This window comes from Furipterus horrens, unplaced genomic scaffold (genome assembly GCF_987537825.1).
Source record: "Furipterus horrens unplaced genomic scaffold, mFurHor1.1.pri manual_scaffold_1, whole genome shotgun sequence".
In the NCBI taxonomy this organism is placed as follows: Eukaryota; Metazoa; Chordata; class Mammalia; order Chiroptera; family Furipteridae; genus Furipterus; species Furipterus horrens.
This window is the reverse complement of record NW_028327171.1, coordinates 116,978,777-117,002,421: the sequence shown is the minus strand read 5'-3', so window position 1 is coordinate 117,002,421 and position 23,645 is coordinate 116,978,777. Positions and strand designations below refer to the sequence as shown.

General features: G+C 36.7%; 1 protein-coding gene across 1 annotated transcript in view; it reads right to left on the bottom strand.

The window, feature by feature from the left end:
* Positions 1-23,645, bottom strand: part of CNTNAP5 (contactin associated protein family member 5) — a 1,232,224-nt gene that overhangs the window by 914,895 nt on the left and 293,684 nt on the right. Inside the window, exon 2 of the mRNA XM_090279100.1 lies at positions 8,752-8,856. Within this exon, the coding sequence (XP_090135226.1) occupies positions 8,752-8,856 (105 nt within the window). The remainder of the gene's footprint in view (positions 1-8,751; positions 8,857-23,645) is intronic.

Sequence of the window (23,645 nt, the reverse complement as noted above, 5' to 3'; positions counted from 1 at the left end):
CCCATCAACACATCCAGTAGGTCATTTACATCTCCCTGCTTTTCGCCCACCAGGCCAGCCAACATATTGGGCTAGGTCCATCAACATTTCCTCTAGGAACAAGAAAAGTCCATTATCATTTCCTACGGTAGAGGCTAGGACCAAGTTAATTTGCATATGGATCATTTGCATATGTCAAAAATCCAGGTACGCAGTTCAGCTGCCTCCATATTCTGACACCTATGTGATAATCATCATAGGGTGGATCTGAGGAATCACAATTGAATGGCCCTAAGAATAGCTCCTACAAACCATGGGCTCTCTTTTCCAGAGCATTGTGTTTGGCAGAGGCTGGGCAGGCACATTAGCTTCAGAATGAAGCTGATGTTGAGGATGGCATCATTGAACCAAATATACTAGCTGGACCAAATGAACCAGCTCTGGAGCCTGTCCTCATTAAAAAAAAAAAAAAATTAATTCTTTTTAACGTAAAATAAAACACAAACACGGCAAAATATCACCAAACAAATATTTACCTTGATTAATTATTATAAGCTGAACATCTTTATAACAACCACACTGTTCAAGAAATAGAAATATGGACACCTCTCAATCTCCATGTGCCTAATCTCAATAATGTAATATGTTTCAAGCTAATGAAACTTTTTCAAGCTAGTGAGTTTTTGTTTCTTCAACACATAATTACCTGAACAAAGCGATCCCAAGGATAATAACTGATTGTTCTAGATACTTTTGTGGAAGAGATTCCTTAAAAATAAGTCCTTAACAAAACAGATATAAAAGAAAAACTATTTTATAAAGTCTGGATTTTTATCAGACATGTATATTGATTAGAAAACTATACATGAGACATAAGCAACTGATGGTGTAGAATGTATGTAAGGTAAGTATAGTTTGAGACACTGAAAAGGGGTTCCAGGGGAGGCACCTCCAACAGATAAGGATCATTCAAGCTGGATGCCTAGAGAAAAATGAGCTGCATATTTATATCATCTCCTGTCTTCTGATTCCTTAGAGTTTGATTTATGTTACCATTTTCATGACATTTCCACAATGTGCTAAGTAAAAATTATTTTTTAGATGAATTGACTGAATTGATTGAGTAGATCCTTCATAACTACTACTGGTTAGACAAAGCAAGAGGATCCACTATACAATATGCTATTCAATACAACTTATTTCCTCCTGGTTTGATACTACTGAAAATAAAGTAGTGAACTGTCAATCACTAGACAGAAAATGTCATTAATTACCCTGCTCTTAATTCCATCACTATATTTTTAGGTTATGATGATTTAAGATAAATGCAGTAAACAGACCAATTGGATGAAACTTTATCTCTGCAAAATATCAAGGGTGATTCACTAAGCAAGCATTTTTACAAAATGCCACTTAGAAAAAATATCTACTTGGCCTTTCAAGGGAAATGACCAGGTATCATAAAAAATAAAAATAAAAGGTGAATTATGCAGGCTTATCTATAACTTTTATTGTGCCAAATGTTGATGTGTGGAATTTTGGAAACATTATATTATTAGTGAGCAAAAGTATTCATAAAATTCCCCCTTTCTCTCTTAACATCAATTTTCTTTGCAATTATTCTGGCTGAATAGAAAGGGTCATTGCATTGGATTTGTCTACATTTCAGACAGGATCCCAAAGCCATGTTCAGTTGCAGATTTTTATTCTGTGTTTCTCATGCATTATATATATATATATATATATATATATATATATATATATAATTTATAGATGTTAGTAAGGGAAGAGGCCTAGCACATTGTTTAAATATTTAGGTCAAGAATAATTTTGCCTATTAGTATATTAGGACACAGTATGATTTTAGGAGCTTTGACATAACATAGGTGTCCATATCTTCCTTTCTACCTTGATGCCTGAAAATCCAGTCTTTATTGTTAAAACACTGAAAATGTTAGTAGAAATGACAAAATTACCTGAAAGAGTTGACGACTATGCCAATGCCATTTTTACTCAGGTTAAGATCTCAGGTCAATGTGAATAAAGAGATTCGCTCATATGGAGTAGAGAGAATTAAATTCAAATCCAAGTCCTACCAATAATTAGCTGTGTATCCTTAGGTCAGTGACTTGACCTGTCTAGAGTCTATTTTCTCATCTTTAAAAATGTGAATAATACTAGCTATTTCAGAGTACTAGTATGATGATAAAAATAGAGCTTAAGACTAGTTTTTAGTATGGTTTCTTATTCATAATCATTTAGCTATCTTTGCTTTTCTTCTGTAAACAATAATATAAACAGAACCACTTTAAAAAGGAGCTGGAGCCACCATGCCAGAGAAACTAACTTGCACCTCTTGTGTCTCAAAACTTTTGGTGCTAAAACAGGGTAAATAAGCTGCGGACTGCTTGTAAAATAACATTGTGCCCCAAAGAACTGTTTGCAAAGATAAAAAGCAACCAGATTTATGACTACCAGACCGATCATTCTTGAATTGAAAATTAAAAACTATTCTTTAGAATTATTGTCACTATGTTAGCTTATATACACCAATGGAAATGTCTTCCTTCTATTGATGTAGTGGTTTCCTCTTTCCCATAAAAAATAAAACAAACAAACAAAAAAGCCTTGCCTTTGTCTACTAATAGAAACACTTATTTGGGTTTCAGCCTGAATCAATGCATCAGGAACAACTATTCTTTGATCTCAAAAAAATGCTCATTGTCTCTCAATTTGAAAGACCTTTTAATTTTAGGTTACTACTTCCATCCTCTCCTACCCCAGAGATCCAGAGTAAGGAAGATATGTGGGTAAGAACTGAAGGAGCAGAAGACTCGGGATGCTCTTAGAACAGTACATCTCAAATTTGGCTTTGCAAATGCAGGAGCTGTTAAAGCTCAGGTTCTGACCCAGCAGATTTGGTATAGAGGCCTGAGATTCTGCATTTCTAATATGCCCCCAGGTGATGCCTATCTTTCCTCTCAGGGTCTGTACTTCCAGAGTAGGGGAGAGGACACATAAAGCCAAGAGGAAAGCATGTGATCTGAGGCCGGCCGTCCCAGGACAGCTCGGACAAGGAAACATAAAAGAAAGGTGCTGAAAACAAGGAGAGTCCTTCACGGGGGGAGGAGGGAATTCTGTGACATATTTCTGTATGCCTCACTGTGTTTTAAAACAGATTAGATTATTTCCATATAATATCTGGCTCAATCAGTTGCAGTGAGAGACTTGCACTCTTTTGCAAGCAGGTGTTGTAGTGTTGCCTGTAAAACTAGAACCTCGGGATTGTCACCTAGCTATCTGAGAAAAGCTCCTAGACAGCTGATAGCATGCTAATTGTGAAACCCTGATTCCCGCACTGTTCTTAATCCACATCTCTCCATGGAGGAACAAATAATGCCAAACTTAAAAGCAATTTCTGAAGACCTTCATGTGCCCTTAGTTATTTGCCACCAGTGCTGACCAAGGGAGGGAAATGTGCGTGTGAATTCTGTGCCAAAGGGAGGCACAAGCTTTAAGCCTCTTCATTAGTCCATGGGCCCAAGAAGCTGAAAATGCCTTGACATAAAAAATAAAATTCTCCATAGCAACTGAATTGTCATGCTAGAAACACATAATCTCAATTTACACAGGCAGGAATCTCAAAAATATATTGAATAAGGAAGAAAGATTAACATTTCAAGGAACAAAAAGTAAACATAATTGTTTGTAAAACCATATTTTAGGGAGATGGGAAAGAAAAGTACAAACCTCTCCTCTCATGGGGCCAAAGATGACTACTCCTATTTGCTTTTAATCATATAAAGTAACCTAAAACCTTCCCATCACTTTCAGCAGGTCTAATCCACAGCTCTGCGGCTTCCTGGTGACAGAAAGTGCTTCTCCCAGCCCAGTCAGCTTTAATGCCCAGATCAAAAGCTTTCTTGCCATAGAACAAATCACATCTGACAAAGTCAGATCTCTGCTAAACTACAGTTATATAGACTGACTTGGCAAGCTAAGTGAATGGTGATCTGACATCCAGTTTAATCTGTTTTGTAGTTTTTTTAACAAAAGTAATTAGTTTTCTTTGTTGCTTTTTATTTCTTTGTGTGTGGATGAGATGGGGGCTAGGGGGTGTATGGAAGTGAGAGAACACAAATTCCATTTGGCAAATCCCTTCCGTAGATGAGATAGCAGTGTGACAGCTATTACAGTGGTCTTTCACGATCTAGCATTCTCCTCTCTTGGTAGATTGCCCAGATTTTGTACACCACAGAAATTCCTAAGCTCAGAGACCATTTCTAATGGTGTTTTTTCTCTCAGAAAGATGAGTTTGTCACTGTCAGAGCTCATTAGTCTTGTTTTACAAAGACTCTGAGGGGTGTCCATCAGCATACCTTTTCTATATTCTTCTTTTCAACTTTTTATTGATCCCTACTTCTGACACTACACAATTAACAGCTGTGTGGACTTTCTTCCTGGGAATAGGTCAGAGGATGTGTATGCTTCAGATCTGAACATACACTGGAGATAAAGTGGTCCTTAAATACCTATGTTCAGTATACTGTACGCCAAAGGTCTACAGGTATCCTTTGCTGCTTTGAAGTTTGCATCACACAACTTTGATTTTACAGAAGAGCCACATTAGTACCTGTTTACACTAATGAAAATAAATTTGAGGAGGATTTTTGTTTTTAAATTAATGGTAATCACTTTTTTTGCTTTACATAATTTTGCCTTATGAAAGATTTCATAGAAACACTCCACCTTCAGATTGTGGAGGAAATCTGTCTATAATTCCCAGGGGAATCAGAGGAAACTTCACTTTGTGCAATAGTGCAGCAGTGATGAGGGCTAGGATACTGTTGAGCACATACAACTCAATCAAGGGGACTTAGTTTTATATAAGTCAAGGGTTTTACAATTTGAATTTCAGTTTTTAGTGGAAAAAACAGGAAGTTCCTTAACAAGTTTGTAAAAGGCTGAATGAAAGGGAGAGAGGAAGGAATTCATAAACTAAATTAATGCATACATAAATGAATGAATGGAGTGCGTTAAGAGAAAACTACTTAATATTTTGAAATCAAAAGTATGCCCATTCAAGGTCATCCTGAGGCAATTTTTTTAAAAATTATGTTTTATTGATTATGCTATTACAGTTGTCCTAATATACCCTTTTCACCCAACCCCCCGCCCTCACTCCCACAGGTAATCCCCACACCATTGTTAATGTCTATGGGCCATGCATATATGTTATTTGACTACTCTATTTCCAATACTGTACTGTACATCTGCATGAATATTCTGTAACTACCAATTTGTTCTTCTTAGTCTCTTCACCTTTTTTGTCAATCCCCTCTACTCCTCTCCCTTCTGGCCACTATCAAAACCTTCTCTGTATCTATGATTCTGTTTCTCTTCTGCTTATTTGCTTATTTTGTTTTTTAGGCCCAGTTGTTGATAGATATGTATTCATTGCCATGTTATTGTTTATATTGTTGATCTTCTTTTTCTTAAATAAGTCCCTTTAACATTTCATATAATAATGGTTTGGTGATGATGAACTCCTTTCCTTTTTTCTTGTCTGGAAAGCTCTTTATCTGCCCTTCAATCTTAAATGTTAGCTTTGCTGGGTAAAGTGATCTTGCTTTTCATCACCTTGAATAGTTCTTGCCAATCCTTCTACCCTGCAAAATTTCTTTTGAGAAATCATCTAAAAGTCTTATGGAAGTTCCCTTATAGATAACTAATTGCTTTTCTCTTGATGCTATTATGATTCTTTCTTTGTCTTGAACCTTTGGTATTTTAATTATAATGTGTCTGGGCATGGGCCTCTTTGGGTTCATCTTGTTTGGAACTTTCTGCACTTCCTGGACTTGCATGTCTATTTCCTTCACCAAGTGAGGGAAGTTTTCTGTCATTATTTTTGCAAATAGTTTGAGATTGAGACTGTGGAAGACAGAAACTTTTAGATTCCCAGGTAGTTCCTCTTAAAAGTCTCACATTCAGACATACTGTCTCTGAGCTCCAGCACTGGGGCAGCATTTTGAAAGGTACCAGAGGCATACAGGGAGGAAGGAAGTGTCTGGTATCAGGGAAAGAGCTGGGGGACAGCATTCTCCAAGACAGAAGTGGTGGCAGAGGCCATAATTCCTTTTTTGAGCCCTCCCCACACAGAGCTTGCAGGTAGGTGCCATATCTGAGACTCCATCAACTAGGCTGATTCCCTGAAGTTCTGCCCCACCCAACTTTTGGGCTCATCTAAGCAATTTCCTCTAGCTTTTTCATACAAATGGCTTGTCTTGGATTGTACTTCATATTTCCCTAAGTCCTCTCAGACAAGAGAATCTGGCCTCAGTAAGCCTAATACATCTTGCTAAGTGGCCACAAGCCCTGCACTAACAGCAGTGTAGGCAATTTTTAAAAAGTTCACTCAGTTATTATTAAGTTCCTAGGAAAATGTATTTGTCATTTGTTATGCTTCTCACTGGTTGATTATATATTAAATTTTTTAAAGTTATATATTAACTTATATTTGTCTGATAGAAAAATTTCAATCCCCAGATTTTATTACACAGGGGAACAATTTTTAACAGAATTCCCATTGAGTTTGGTTTGTCAGCTGTTTTAGACTTAAATAGGCATGCTGATTTCAAAACTGCAGTTAGTTTTCTTCTATCATGTCAAGTTTTTTCTCAACAGCTTATTTTAATGCAACAGCCCTAGGCTGGATCAAGCCTGGATCGAGGGAAGCACTAGTGCTCTCCTATTGGCTGAAAGCAAACTTCCTTCAAGTGGGGAGGGGGAGGGGATGACTTGGAGACCATCAACAGGTTCATACTTGTCTATGCTATTCAGTTACACATGAGACAGTGTGGTGAGAAGTTGTGTGCTGCTTTATATAGTGAATCATATTCCAAACTGTAGTCCAAGTTCTTGTCTGTATACAAGGAGTTAGCAGAATTGATTTTTTTAATTTACATACGTTCTTATCTCCTTTCCTTCAGATCATGTCTGCCTCTGCTATTTCTCATCATAAGTGCCTAAAAAACCCTCATTCCTTTTGTTATATCTGTGGCAGTTTCACCATTTCCATTCAAAGAACAAACATCAGTGCATTTGTCAGGCAAGCCTATTTTGCATATTTTAAAGTAAAACTTGGTGATCAAGATAAGTCTTGGGCCCCTCACAAGGTGTGCAAGCAGTGTGTCGAGAGTTGACAGATGTGGGTGAAGGGAACATGTGATAAATTGCCACTTGGTGTACTTATGGTTTGGCGAGAGCCCAGAGATCATTCAAGTGATGGTTACTTTTGTATAGTGAAAACATCAGGATATAACAAGAAAAATAAATGTAAAGTAGAGTATCCTAGTCTACCATCACTATAAACCCAGTGCCTCATTCAGCTGGAATCCCAGTGCCAGTTTTTATTGAACTACCCTCTTTCGGAAAACAGGAGTATGGTGAAGATCTAAGTGACAGCAATGATGAAGATTTTGAAACTGAAGATGACTCAGTTCATAAGGGATTTGATCAGCATGAGTTGAATGATTTGCCATGACATTTGAGACTATCCAAAAAGGCTTCAGATCTCCTAGCATCAAGACTGCACAAGAAAACATTGCTTGAAAAAGGAGCAAAGGCATCCTACTTTTGATCAAGAGAAAGTGCATTTCTGAGGTACTTTTGAAGTGACAGTGGCTTTGTGTATTGACATAACATACCTAGTTTAATGGAGGAATTGGGAATTCCAATCTAGAATGCAACTGAATGGCAACTGTTCATTGACAGCTGAAAGTGGAGCTTGAAATGTGTTCTCCTCCACAATGGCAATTGATCTGGTACAGTCCCAATTGGCCATTCGGTTTGTTTTTGTGAAGAACATGAAGAAGTAAAGAGAGTCATTGATCTTTTGCAATTTCACAAGCACAATTGGATTATCTGTGTTGTCCTTAAAAGAGTCTGCTTTCTTCTTGGTCAGCAATGTGGATATACCAAGTATCCCTCTTTCCTTTGTATGTGGGACAGCAGAGCCCATGAGAAGCGTTGAGTGGAGTCTAACTGGCCTCCAAGATCTGACCACAAACTAGGTGATCCAAACATTCTATATGAACCACTTGTTGACAGAAAGAACATTATATTCCCACCCCTGCACATAAAACTGGGTCTCATGAAGCAGTTTGTTAAAGCTTTGCCAACTGAAGGAGACTGTTTTAAGTATCTCATTTTGGCATTTCCTAGCTCGTTGTTTGAAAAGATAAATACCTTAATATGTATGTTTGGTAGCAGAACTTTACTACTTGTACACAATTTGACTTACAGTAACAATATATAGACTTTATATAAATAAAATAACTAAATAAAAAGCATGTTCAGGTAATTTTTTCTTTATTTTTATTTTTATGTACATTTTTGTGATTTTTGGGACAAAGGGAAGGTGTCCTGTACCTTAAAAAGTTGAGGTGATAGAGAAAAACTGGGGTCATTTTTTGGATTCAGATGCCAAAATTTAGTCAAAAACAAGTGTCAGATCTAACTCAATGGAACTTGTGTTCCCCGGTGTAATCAAGGAGGAATAATATGGATTGGAGGAACAAGAATGAGAATAATTTGAATATTAATTATGTGCTGCTGGGAGACATGTTTATTTCACTGTCAGCCCTTCTTTGCATTCTTCCTCCGAACCCTGCTCTTGTACATGATCTCCGTGTATGGAGGAGCACTTACTTCCATTTACCCATGACGTGCTTACTCAGCACAGTGCTTTAGAAATTCTGTCACCCTACTCACCAAGTCTTCGGTTGAGTTGAGCAGTGCTGTGAGTACCAGTGAGGTCAGAGGAACTGGAAAAAGCCATTGGAGAAAGCAGGGATGCTAGTGGGTCATCACAGTTGTCTGAAACAACAGGACAGAAAGAGAGCAAGTTTTATCAGCAAGAGATAATCCATAAAGATAGGAATCATGTCATTTTCCACCATTATTTATTAACCACCTGCCTTGACAAAGGCCAGTACTATTTATGTCCATGTGCTCTTTCATCTACTCTTCTCAGCAACCTTGAAAAAATTACATTTCCTTGACAGTTGGAGAAACAAAAGTTCAGAGATGTTAAGTCACTTTGTCCAAGGTTACAAAAGGAGAAAATAGTGTGTCAAGAATTCTCACCCATATCTGTCTAATTCAAAAACCCAACTATCCATCTATTTCTTGAATAAAATGCTTGAGTAAAGCCTCAAGTTACAGCTATTGAGTTTATTCTGTAAGAGGGGAGATTATTAAAGGGACAATCATTGTTTAATTGCTCTCTAATGTTCAGGCCCTAAGGACTCTTGTAATAGCTGTACCTAGAAGGACAGAATAATTTAGAATATCTCACTCCCAGTTGTGTGACAGTCTTTTGGAAATGAGTTTCTTGTTTGAAGAATTCATTTCTATTCTACAAAGTAATAGAGAATAGTTCTGATGTTATACAATATTTAGTATAATATTGACTTCAGTAGTTACCCTTCCAGCCTTCCCTAAATGTGGTAAATATGCTTTCTAAGGTGTCTCTGATGCTGCCCAAATATGGAGCATGGTGGGGCTAAGGGCAGAGGTGCAGTCTTGACTATATAGTTATGTTCTCCCACATTGATTCTGATGCTCTGACTATCCAATCACATGCAGAGGATTTTGCTCTTCACATAACATATTGGTCTTGTAAAAGTTTTGTAATATTTTATTTATCTGTTTGTATTCTCTAATAGGTGATGTGACCTTTGTGGAACCTTAGCAAAGTATCTGGTACATAATAGGCTTTTTATAAAGTCTTATTAAAATAATGGAATGGTGAGAGAAGAGAAGGAAGGAAGGAAGGTATGAAGGAAGGAAAGAATTAACATAACAGTACAAATACTCTTTTTCATTTTTTAAATTTTATTTACAGTTGGTCTTGCAGGGCACTGCAAAATGACTTCATGAAATCTAGACATACTTCAGTCAAAAAAATTAGAAATGTGCTATTAAAGGCTCTCATAAAGAGTTGATCTGACATTTAAAAAAATAAACACAGAATTATGAGACTTATTGTTTATTCATAAAATTCTTAAAGAGCAGTATTTTATCTAATTGCAGGAAATTAATACGAAATGTAGAATTATTTTTTGTTAGTTAAATGTGTTTTAAAAATCAACTAGCAAAACATATTTTGAGATTTTTCCCAACACAAATATTTAAAAAATATTTTTAGGTATTTGACACAGAACAGAGCCACTTCCTAAGCAAAGAGAAATAACAAAAATCATAACAAAGCAAGTCTGTAGACACAGTCATTCTGCAAATGGATAGTAGAGCTCAGAGCCACTATTCTCTTGCCATATGATGCAGGTGAGAGAAAGTGCATACACATCTCCAAGGCCCTTGTTTGAAAATGCAAATACTTTACACTATTTATATATTGGGAAACAATTTCAACATAATCAAAACCTTATGTTTTGTATAGGCCTGTTTTATAATCACAAAGTAGTAGGTGATGCAAAAAATCAAAACCGATTGAACTGAGCCCCACAAAGAACGTTCCATGCACATGTGCACACAGGTGCACACAGCAGACACCACAGAGCATCCCTATCAGTGCACAGCTGTATGATGAGCCTCACCTATCTACATGTGTAGTGACAGTTATTCTCCAATTTCAAGTCACACTCTTTCTACCATTTCCCAATAACTCACAACCCTCATGACATCCAGTTCCACAAGCAAACTGAAGATCTTTTTAAGGTAATTTATTGTATTTATTATAGTATTCATATATTTCTTAAACATGTTCAGTGTATAAAACTATGCTACCACTTTTATTAGGTCTTATGGCCTTTTATGTATCACTGATGACATTTTTTAGTATTATGCCCCTTATCCTATTTTCCCTAAGTAGAACTAGAAGTGACCTAATTATTTCAATTTAATTCAGTCCAGTAAGTATTTATAAGAACCTACTTTATGCTTGATCTTGGATAGGAATTGGAGATATATTTGAGTAAAATTAAGTGTCATAACTCAAGAAATTCAGAGAGACTGAGAAATATAAAGATATAAATAAATACATAAACTTATGGGAAAGTTCAGAAGAGTTTCACCAAAGTCACATCCAAACCGGTGAAACAGGTCCCTCACTACCCAGATGTCCAAATATTTTTGGTTTCTTTTGGCACTATGCAGACTCCTCATTCACAAGTCACTGCCACAGGGAGAGATAAACTCCCAAAGCCTGACAGCCTTGGGACCCCAGCTGCCATTTCTCTACTACCCATCTTCTTCTGAAACATGCTTTCCTTATCTCAGTTTGTGGTATCAGTGTTTCCACTTTGGAAATTAATAAATCCACTAAAACAGTCTGTGCTAATGAAAGGATTCAGGAGATCCCTCTGCATGGCTTTCTCAGGGACCCTGTGCATTAGAACAGCAACTATTAGAGAGCATGTCTAATATTTTTTTTTCCTGGTCCTAAGAATGATAAGGGTAGGAAATTTTCAAATCATAAGGGAGAAAGACTTCCCTGTTTCCAGCCAACAGGTAATTTCCTCTGTCATTTCTCTGGCACATAAACAAACTTAACGTCATCTAAATTGAGAACAGACCAGTCTTTTACTCAAATTACCTATACTCATTGGGAATTAATAAAGTGTCTATATAACCATTCTAAATCCAAAAGTGTACATTATTTTTCTGCATGTCTTATCCTTAAAGCAAAGGAGATTAATATGGCATAAATGAGAACAATAATTAGATTTTTGTTTTTGTTTTGTTTTTACTCCATTATTTGGGACAGTGTGAAATAGTGAAAAATCTTAGAAGTGTCAAAATTAGGAGATTCTCATTATAGACTGGTTTGTTCTCTTGCCTCAGTGACTTCAGGTAATCCATTCAAATGCCTAAGCTTTATTTCCATTGTTATCTGCCAGAGAAAGTCATCTCTGCCATATGCAGCCATTATTGATTTTAAACATGAAATGAGAATAGATGAGAAAAAAAAAACTTTTAAGGGATAAACCACAGAATTAGAACAGGAAGCAGTATATAAATTGTCTGTAATATCTGTTGCAATTGAAAGCAACCATTTCAACAAATTTATTTCTGGGATCTTGTATCTATGTCACAAATCTTACCCAAGAATCAGTGGTACCAATAGCTTTTTCACACTAAAGGTGGTGTGCACAGCATGCAGTACATAGATCTTGTCACACAGAAATGTATACACCTGAAACCTGTATGATCCTATTAACCAAAGACACCCCAATAAATTTAATAAAAATTAAAGGAAGGAATAGGAACTTCTGGCCAAATGGAGGTGTAGACAGATACACTGTGTCTCCCTCCAAAACCAAGAAAGAATACAACTATCTCGAAACTAGAAACAACCAGAAGTTCCTGAAAATCAAACTGCATGGAAGTCCAGCAAACAAAGATATAAAGAAGAAATCTCATCCAGACAGTTAGGAGGGGTGGAGCCAGGACAGAGAGTATGAGGTGTGGTGGCAGGAACAGCAGCAGCAGTGGTGGGCCAGTAGAAAGCGCAGTTCCATGTTTTAAAAAGTCAGGAGGGACACTGGGAGCATTTCCAGCTTCTCACTGGACCTGGCAGCTCATGGTCCCAGCACTGGGGAAAATCAAGCCTCATTGCTTCTGACTGTGCAGACCAGTGGGGGTTGGGGTGGAAACTGCCTGTCTCAGCAGACAGGCAGTTTAAAGGGCCCCCACAGTGCTAGAATGTCCACAGACCCACCCATTCTGGGAACGATGTCAAGGGCAGCAGCTAAAGGGGCGCCAGTCTGGTGCGGAAGTAGGAGAAGGGGTGAGTGCTGGAAAGGTGGCATTGTTTCCTCTTGGAACCCTCACCCACACAGCACTACAATGTGGTGAAACAGGTCACCCTGTACTGATGAATCCCTAAGGCTCCACCCCTTACAACATAACAGGAGCAACAGCTTTACCTGGGATGCAGAGGCAAACAAACACAGGAGCCTGTCAGAATCAGGAGACAGAGAAGTATGGCCCAAAAAGGGGGAATGGATCAAGGTTCCAGTGGGAGAACTAAGCAACGAGGAGATACCCAACCTAACAGATGAGGAGATAGACAACCTAACAGATGCAGAATTCAAAACTCTGGTGATAAAGATGCTCACAGGATTGACAGATATGTTTGAGTATGGCAAATGCATAAGAGAAGTGAAGACTATGCTAAGTGAAACAAAGAAAAATCCACATAAAACCAATAGTAAAGGGAAGAAAACCGAGGTTCAAATCAATCATTTGGAACATAAGGAAGAAAAGAAACAGTCAATCAGTGCAGAATGAGAAAACAAGAATTAAAAAAATGAGGAAACAAGTATTGAAAAAATGAGGAAAACTTCCCAAATTTTGCTAAGTACATGGACATACTGGTCCGGGAAGCACAGAGGGTCCTGGGTGAGCTGAACCCAGAGGGGACCACACCAGGGTGCATCATGACTGAGATGACAAAAGTGAAAAATAAAGACAGAGTCCTGGTGGCAGCAAGAGAAAGGTGGAGCATTCCCTACAGGGGGTTCCCTATAGGACTATCAGCTGATTTCTCAGAGGACACTTTGCAGGCAGGAAGGGACTGGCAAGCAGTATTCAATGTGATGAAAAGCAAATTACAACCAAGATTACTTTATCCAGCAAAGCTATCATTAAGAATGGGAGGGCAGATGAAGGTCTTCCCAGACAAGGTAAAGCTAATGGAGTTCATTATCACCAAGCCATTACTATATGAAATGTCAAAGGGACTTAAGAAAAAGATCAAAACTATCAACAACTGAATCTAAAAAATAAAAACAAAATCCAACTAAGCAAACCAGACTCATAGATGTGGGGATCATTTGGAGAGTTATCAGCTGAGAGTGGGGAGGGGGAAAAATGTTGCAGGGACTAAGAAGCATAACTGATTGGTACAAAATAGACAGGGGGATGTTAAGAATAATATAGGAAAGGGTGAAGCCAAAGAACTTATATGCACGACCCATGGACATGAACTAAGTGGGATGGGATTTCTAGAGGGAAGGGGGCAGAGGGGAGCAAAGGGGAAAAAAATTGGAACTACCGTAACAAAATAATCAATAAAATATACTTAAAAATAAAGGAAGCAATAAAAGAAAAACAAGTAAAAAGAGAAAAAGAAAAACATTGTTTTCATATTAATATTTGTATAATCATTTAAATCAAGCATGTTATTTGATATTTTCAATTTGAATAAATGGGAATAATATATTCTACTATATATTTTTAGTTAAATTTTAAAGGTCTTTCTCATTAATTTAAAAATAAAGGCACAAAAAAGAATTCTGAGTAAATATGATATTTACACAACTTCTTAAAAATTATTATTGACTCTTTAAGATGATTATACTTTAAGTAACATTTTTGTTGGCAACATATGTTTTTACTTATTATTATTAAAATAATAATGGAGCTAAATATTGGTCTGAAGTTAAATTGCAAGCCTTGTCTTGATTACCAGTAAATTGTCTGTATATGGGGATTAGGAGCTTAAAAGGCTAGCTTGTATTTGTATGTGAAATAAAATTATTCTTAGAATTTTATACTTAATGGCCTACTTTTTAAAAAGATATAAAGCATACATTTTCTGAAGTGCCTACAATGGTGCTCAGAAGTGACAATTCATGCTTTTAGCTTCATTTAATTTCTTTCTTGCTACTTATAATTTTACTTAGCAAACCACAAAATTAAATACTCTAATATGACTCTGAATTCTGACCCTGTCCCTGTTTTCTACCATGAAATCCTAAATGATAAATTAATTCTAATGAACAAACCAAGAAATGTGGCTCTCTAAGTGAGTCACAAAAAGAAGGTTAAACCTTGTGTATGCTGACATCATCTAACTGAATGCAGTGCTATCCTTTTGATCACATAGTTGTGCTTTTTGCTGTGGGGAGATGTAATTAAAGTCACAGACATAGACCCTGAGCTCAAGAAGCGTAATATGTCCTTTGGGTTGAAGATAGCCTATATGTTTTATAAATGCACCTTATGTTTATGAACAATTATGCATAAAAATCCTTTGGCTTGGGATCAAGGAGTAATGGCTCCTCCTCCCTTCACTAGGAGCATCTTCTCATTTTACCTTTCGTGTATTTTAGAGTCCTCAGCTGTACATGACAGGGATTATTGTTTATTTGTTCAGTCAATAGACTTTAACTGAGCACATTCTAGGTGTCAGGATTTCTGTCAGGCTTCAAAAAATAATGGAACCAATTGTGGCAGATTCCTCTCATATTGTGGGGATGGACAAAGGGGCAAAGCAGGACCCAGAAGCAAGCCGGTCCTGTCCAGGCATTAACAAAAGAGCTCGGATTATTTACATGCCTTTTAAACAATCCCAGGATCTTAGGGAAGATGTGATATGGCAGAACTGACCTTCCTTTCCAAGTGGCTTGCTAGGACAAGACAATAATTGAACCTGATAAGAACAGAGACAGGCAGTGAGCAGCATTCTGTCCAGGTTGTCAGCAGTCACTGCACCCAGCCAAGGGGAGATCAGCATCTCTGTTGCATGGATGAGGAACCCACAAATTGCTTTTTCCATTTCATACTCTAGTCAGTGTCTAACCTGAGCTTTGAACCAAGTTGTAACTATTTGTACATTGTCTGTTTAAAGATCTGCTTCAAATCCCCAAAATGATGGGAGGAATGCATCATAGACACACAAGGGCCAGTCTCCTATTTGATTATCTTTGTGAGTTTAGTTCTTTCTTTCTTGAATTTTCAAGAACGTATGTACATGATGTACCACAATTAGCCCAAACCCAGTGGCTCTGAAATAGACCTTTTTAATTCCTTTTACTCCGATTATTTCTTTTTTCCCTCATCCTACATCAGGCGATTTTTTTTTAATTCTCTACTAGAAATATTGCATTCAAATTAGTTAATTTGTTGTAGTTGTATTTATTTATTCTTCTATTTAAATCTAATTTATAAATGACCATCTAATATGTTTCTTAAACTCCTCATATGTGAGGCATATGATGTACTAACTATTTGGGGACTATAAATCATCATGTTGATTAACAATTATTTTTAACATTGCATATAGTATCTGGCACTACATGTATGTTCAGTAAATCTTTGTTTTGAGTTGAAGGGTGAAAGATACAAGTACTATCATTTTGTTGTTTAGAACAACCTCTCAGATTTACACTTTCTTCTCTCTTTTCCACTCCAAATATCATACTATGTATTCATTTTACCACTGAGATCTACTCTCATTAAAACTTCCTTTCTAAAACCCTGCTTTCAATATGTTTCTTTCATCAAGACTTGGTTGGGATGCCAGTCTTAAATTTGGATTTCAGAGGTGGCATCATGATGATCAATGAACAAAGAGTGATTTAATAGCATATAACACATTCAAGCTGAGGATAAGGCCAGAGTGTCATTGACAGAATGATAGACTGGTTAGTCAGAAAGTGAGGTCCAGAAAGCTGAGGTCAAAAGTAAAGGGTCTGTTGTTAGAATTGACTTCGACCAGAGGCTAGAAGCATGGTTCTCAAAAACATCCTTCTGACAGTGTCTAAGCACAAAATTGCTAAAGATATCTAACCTTTAGAATTATGAAGGTTTCTTCATAGCTTAGCTGTAATAGCTAGAACACATTAAATTTGTCATGATAGAAAAGGTAATAATCAATTAATAAAAATAATTCGAAATTTCTAGAATATGAGAAGCTGAGAGTGGTGGCTAAGTTACTTTGGAGGGTTTTAAAAGACACCAATAAGAAAAAAGCAAATTTTTGGAAAAAAAGTTTAGCTGTTTGAAAAGTTTTTTTGAATTTAACATTTATTCTATATATCCTCATGCCCCTCTTCCCATACTCACCCATCAACATTATTATAAAACACAGTGCTGAATCAGTTTTAAAATTTATTTGATTCTTACACAAATCTAAAAAAAGTGAAAGAATGGGATATGAATGGGATATATACAAGAAAAAGTTTTTTAAATTGTTTTTTTTTTGCGGTTATTTATTAAATTTTTATTTATTTATTGTTTTTCTATTAATTTGTTCCATTTTTCACCCATTGACCCCCCTGCCCCCTGCCCACCCTGGCCAACTCTTATCCCATAGCCAATCCCCACCCCATTGTACATGTCCATGGGTCATTTTTACTAGTTCCTTGACTAGACCCTTCCCCTTTTTTCCCCCTTTCTCTCCCTCCCCCCACCTACCTGGACACTGTCAGTCTGCTCCTTGTTTACATGCCTCTGGTTCAATTTTGCTCATTTGTTTGTGTTCTTCATTAGTTTCCTGTATTAGGTGATATCATATGGTATTTTTCTTTCTTTGCCTGGCTTATTTCACTAAGCATAATTCTTTCTAGTTCCATCCATGTTGTCGCAAATGGCAGGAGTTCCTTCTTTCTTTCTGCTGCATAGTATTCCATCGTGTAAATGTACCACAGTTTTTGATCCACTCATCATAGATGGCACTTAGGCTGTTTCCAGCACTTGCCTATTGTAGTGATGCTCTGAACATAGAGATGCATAGGTTCTTTTGATTTGGTGTTTAAAAATTAGAGGTCATTTTTTTACTGTAAAAATCACATAATTATGAATAGAATATTAAAATCAAGAAAAGGAGACAAATGAATAATTGCAAAAACAATGCTTTTGTCGGTTCAGTGCTCATCAGAGTCATGATTTTCTTTTGTAATGCTGTGTATTACATAGTAGGTTTTTTTTCAATTTTGTTTTTTGTTTTTTGTTTTTCTACTACAGTGGAACTTAACTATCAATAACTAATCATGATCCTGCATTGACTGGTACTAAATTACGCAGAAAATTCTGGTTACTCACAAGACCATGATTTTAAAGTACAGCTGAATCAATTCATATACATTCATAAAATCCTCTTCATCTTTAATGGGTCTAGGCATAGAGTTTCTAAAGGAAACACTAAAATCTCTGTGTGTCATTAATATGCTCATTGGAATTTAGGTAAAAAATACCTGATTAAAAAGACAGCAATGAGTTGGGGACAGGCTTATAGCACAACCGGTGAGGTGAACACCAAAAATTTATGAGTGGACGAGATAAACATGTACTGATAATTTGCACAGACTGACCTTTATTGGTCTTTGTAGGTGAAAAAATAATGCCAGTACAGAGACAGAATTAGTAGTTCTTCAAAATTCTAATGCGATTCTGTGTGTGTGTGTGTGTGTGCTTGTGTGTGTTTGTGTGTGTGTGTGTGTGTTTCTGGACAAGATGGAGACTATAGTATACTTGGAAAGAGCTCAAACTCTGAGTTCTAGCCAAGTGTGAATTCAGATCTTGACTCTGAAGCTTACTAATTATATGTCCTTTGGATATTATTTAATCTCAGTCCTCTCTATGTATAATGAGGATGATAACTATTTATAGGCTTGTTATGAGAATAAAAAAAATGCATTTAAAATATTTGTCCCAATGATTGGCACATGACTGGACACATGCTAATTTTCTTTATTTTCTATCATTCTTCTTTTTTTTTTCTTAGATTCAAGCTCATCACCTCCAGTTCCAATTATCGCCTTTGAAAAGAAATATTTCTTGTGTTCTATAATGTCTTTTAGACTTTGCCCATTCAGATGGTTTTAAGACTGTTTCTTTATCAGCTCTTTGGGGTTCATAGGATACTTCTGTACCAAGAGCTATCCTATTTATGCATTACTTCAACTCCAAGACTAAGCACTAAACTTTCTAAATCATATCACATTTTTTCTTGTACTCAATAAACAGCTCTTTTGCACTGTGTTCTAGGCACCATGTGATCTGATCCGCAGATGGGTTAGTCTTAAGTGGAATAGAAAGCACAACTTTTATACAGTATTGCAAGAAATGAGTCTGTAGAAAATGTTTATATTGCTTTCTAGTTTTAATATTCTGTTTACTTAAGAAATTTTGTCATCTTAAAACATGGCCTGCCATGTTTGTATTTTTAGATTATAACCCTAAAAAGTTTTCTCTGATTTCAGTGTGGACAAAGGGGCATGCAGATGTGTGAATAGATGTCGATGAGTAAGGATGGGGATAAGGTAGTGAGGGTAAAAATTAGTGAAAGGAAGACTCAATCAAGGCCTTTAGAAATAACAAAGGAAAAACAATAAAGGCCTGAACAAAAAATGTGGCAATTGGAATTGGAGTGAAGGTAAGGAGAGTTAGTTATATTATGTAAAAGTCAGGATTGCCAGGTGACTTAAAAGGGAGGCACTAATTGAGGATAACCTCAAGATTTCTGGTTTTAGTGACTCTTTATTATGTTATGCTAGAGACCCGAGAAGCTCACAAATTATTTTTTTAATTGAAGAATTTAAATCAAACAAAACAGAGATGATGAATGCCCCAGATTAAAATGACTTATAAGTTATAGTTACTGTTCCTCATGCTCCTTTTAGGTAAATATAATGAGTGGTATCAAGGGAGTAAAAACTATACATGGCTACATATAAGATGGCAGGTTATATGATATTACAAACTGATACACTCTTAATTGCCCAAAGAAAGGTGTACTATATCTAGTACTTACCTGTGCCCAGGAATAAAGAAACATCCCAAGGACCTGAGGTGGGTAGCTTTTCATGCCTTCAGAAGAAATTTCTAGTTCCTTGCTTCTATATATTTCTTCATGGTTAGACTTTCCATTATTTTATCTTTTGACACTCCTTATTTCTTCATTTATGCTCAGATTTTCCAATTATTGGCAGCCTTCTGGACATACAATGTCACTCCTCTGTGCCTGTCCATGTTTGACTCCATTGTGAATGCCCCCTACACCCTTTTCCCACCCATCAACACATTAATTCCACAGGATGCAGATGCTTCTGGAAGCATGCCTTATACCTCCTGGAAACAAGAACTGCTTCCACCTTTGGGGTCTTTTATATTTACTTTTCACTCCACTAGGAGGACTCAGTACCAGAAAGGGCTTTGCTGCGATGATGTTATCACACATGAGACTTCCAGATCTCTGAGAGCTGGAACAACATCTTACTTCCAATCCTCATTGCCTTCCACAATCATGACCACAAATTAATTGCTCAATAATTAAGTAGGACTTTAGAAAAATGAAGGACAGTTTTAAGATGGGATTACAAATCTGGGTAGAAATTAGGCAGCTTTCTAAAATGGGAAATGTCTGACTGACCCTGGCTGCTGTGGCTCAGTGGATTGAGCATCGGCCTGCAAACCAAGTGTTGCTGGTTTGATCCCCAGTCAGGGCACATGACTAGGTTGCACACTAAGTCCCCAGTTGGGGGCGCGAATAAGAGGATGTTTCTCTCCCTCTTTTTCTCCTTTCCCCCCTCTCTAAAAATAAATAAATAAATAAACAAAGAAACAAATAAATAAATTTTAGAAAATAAAGTAAAATAAAATGGGAAATGTCTGGGGAGGAGTAAGGAAACTCATTTATCCAAATCACACAGGAGAATGAAATCAAGACTTGATAATCACTATTTTTATACATGTGTTTTTTTTCCCCAAATATCTACTCTACTGATCTTTAGAAAAAGCATCTCAGCAAGTAGGGTAGCTGTGGTGTTGACCACATTCTGAGAGAACAAAGAACATAGTTATCCGTGTTGCAGGGATATGACCTGGGGAAGCAAAGTCATCTGCTCTCCCAAGTGCTTGTTGTAGCCTCAAATTACCCCTCACTCTGAAGGTTATAAAACAAAAACACATTTTGAGGATGTTGGGGATAAACTTGGAAATATGGAGCAAACTAGCTGTGCAAGACCAATGAATGTGTGACAATGTGAGGTGAAATAAAAAGCTAGCAGTTATGGGTTCCATAGCTCTGCTTGCACATTTGGTTGTTCTATTGGCTGACCTGTCAAATTTAGGCAAATTCATTCCTTCTCTGTGCTGCCATTTTCATCCCTGGAAAATGGGGACAATGACAAATGAGGATGATTATAAACCACCAACAGAAAGAATGGTGCTTGGCACACAGAAAGTGTCTAATTAATGGTAACAACAACATTATATTTATCCAATAGGCTTATGTAAGGATTTTTAAATAAGAAATGACATTTACATAATGCATAAATTAAATACTAACATTGTCAAGTGAAACACATTCAGATCCATTAATTTTTAAGGCTCTTTAATGATCAGCCCCCTTAATGTTTCATTAAGTCTTTCTGGGTCTGGCTTTTCATGTTTTGGAAGGGGAGCTAGGTAGGGATGGCCCATAAATTGGCATGCGTGGTCCCCACTAAACAGCTGGTTCTCTTTAATTGATGATTGATGACCCTGTCTTATGTGTTTATTCTCTTCTAAAAAGACTATTCTCACTGGAAGGGAGGGAATGGGCAAAGTGCAGAACATATCCCAAATCTTACCCTTTTGTTTTTGGCATTCTTTTGTATGCTATTACTCACTTATACTTTATCCAAGAAAAGTCACTAGAAAGAAGACCTAAACTTATTGCATGTAGATAAATATTACTTATTTTATTATGTATAAAATAATATTTGTAAATATTGATTATCCTGAGATCTCAGATTGTCTGATTTCAGCTTTGGAAATGCTAACTCTTAAATAGCTCAATAAAAAGCCTGGGTATAATTTACTGGATCAAATATGTTGTGCTGTTTGTTAAAGCTCTGTGCACTAGAGAATGTTTGCACCTCAGAAGAAGGAGGAATGGTTAGGTTCCACCACTTGTTCATGTGGTCCAGAGAGATTTTCCATCTGATATCAAATATGATCCTGCAGGACTCTATAAAATGACCTAGCAGGCACTACAATGTAATGATTTTTGAGACAATTCAGGCCTCTAGATAATGTTGTTTTGGGGGACAAGCTAAAAATAAAACCTTGTTCCAGGAAAAAGGCTTCAGCATGTTCTATTTCCCTTGTAAAATGCTCTACTTGCTCATCCTGAATTATAATTGTGATTCTTTGCAAACATTGGTTGGAGTTATGATGACATAAAATGTTGTAAATGTTATATGCACATGTCCAGGTATTTGGTACTTTAATTTAAAAGCATCAATAAAGTTTGAGTTGTATTCTAAGTTTGCAAATCTGTCATGGTCAGATTAATTCAATTCCTGTTTTTCCCATACCCAATCCTTCAAATTATACATGAACAGATTAAACATAACAGGAAAATACATTATGCTGTGTTCACTAAATATCTCTCATTTTGGAGGAAATCTTTAGCAACCAAATATTGTGAGGAAAAACATACTGGAAAGCAATTATTACCCTGGGGAAATTTCACTTCATTGCTGGAGACAGAATTGGTATATTTCAAAACTGTGAGCAAAAAATAATAAAGATAAAGTGTGCATGAAGCAAGACATTTAAATTTAATGTCATTGCAAAACATGAGAAGTCATCATTTCAAGTCTCAATAACCTCAAACTGAAATGCATTCATTGCTACATTTCTTTATTTTTTTCCTCCTAACATTTTACTTTGCAAGTTGATTGGGCCTGACAAGGAGCTGGTTTGAAACTTAAGGGTTCATTTTCTGAACAAGGTTAAGTTTAGCTTTGATGACAGCCCAGCTTGGAAATCTCCTGCCAAGCTTTTCCTCTAGGCAAGAAGGGACAGGATTTTCAGTTTCTCTGTCAACTTTAGCACTACTCAAGTGGTTCTGAGTCAAGGCTTGAGAGAGAAAAGGCAGAATGAAGAAAATAAATCCTTTAATGCATTGCATTGGTTTGAGAGCTTGAAACAGAATTTTTTCAAGTACATTTTTATTAACTGGGTCACCGAGTCTAGTTCTTTATATAATGTGTTAGGAAGTCATTCTTTAGTGCATGAGGAAAATGTAATGCATACTATTGGATACTAAATATTACATTTGCCACAGACAGTTGGACTAAGTCTACATATATACTGGTAAGTTGAAAATATGTAGTCCTTCGCTCGTGTTTGATGTCTATTGATATTTGGACAGGATAGCATTTTTTCCTGCTGTGTGTGTGCCTTCAAAAGAGGTGAACCTGATGGAATTCCTCCTTTGGTCATCTCCCTGTAATACATCACCATATTCCAGAATCCTTGTGTCTTCTATCTAGGATGGTCCGGGGACCTTAACCTTATTGAGAACATGAATGACAAGGGCATCTTAATAGAATACAGTCTTATTCAGAACCAAGCTCCCAAATCTCCCATTCTGCTGGTCAGTGAGCCACATTTGGGTCAGCAAAGAACTTACAACACTAGAGGCCTCTCCTAGCTTTCTCTCAATTTACTATTTCACGTATCTGCCCCCACTGGCCCAGCTCAGACCTCTGGAATCTTAAACAACTTTGTGGGAGGACATGATACAGTTGCAGATTGACAAAGCTGCCCTAGTCCCATGGAGGAGGAGAAATGTATCACAGACAAGGACATGGGAAGATTATCAATAAATACATTATATAGGCGAAGTTTCCATTCCCATCACAAAGTGTATTGCATTGTATGCTCTGTGTATTCTATTCCAGTTGCTAAAACTGCTAACATTACAACAGCACACAGTATTTGTTGAATTCAGAAAAAGGACCAGTGTGTCAGGTGGTTTATATTAAATTAACTAATTGACTCCTCCTAAAACTAATTATGAATTAGGCATTATTATTCTGGTTTTATAAGGAGCATTTACGTAACTTGCCTAAGGTCACAGA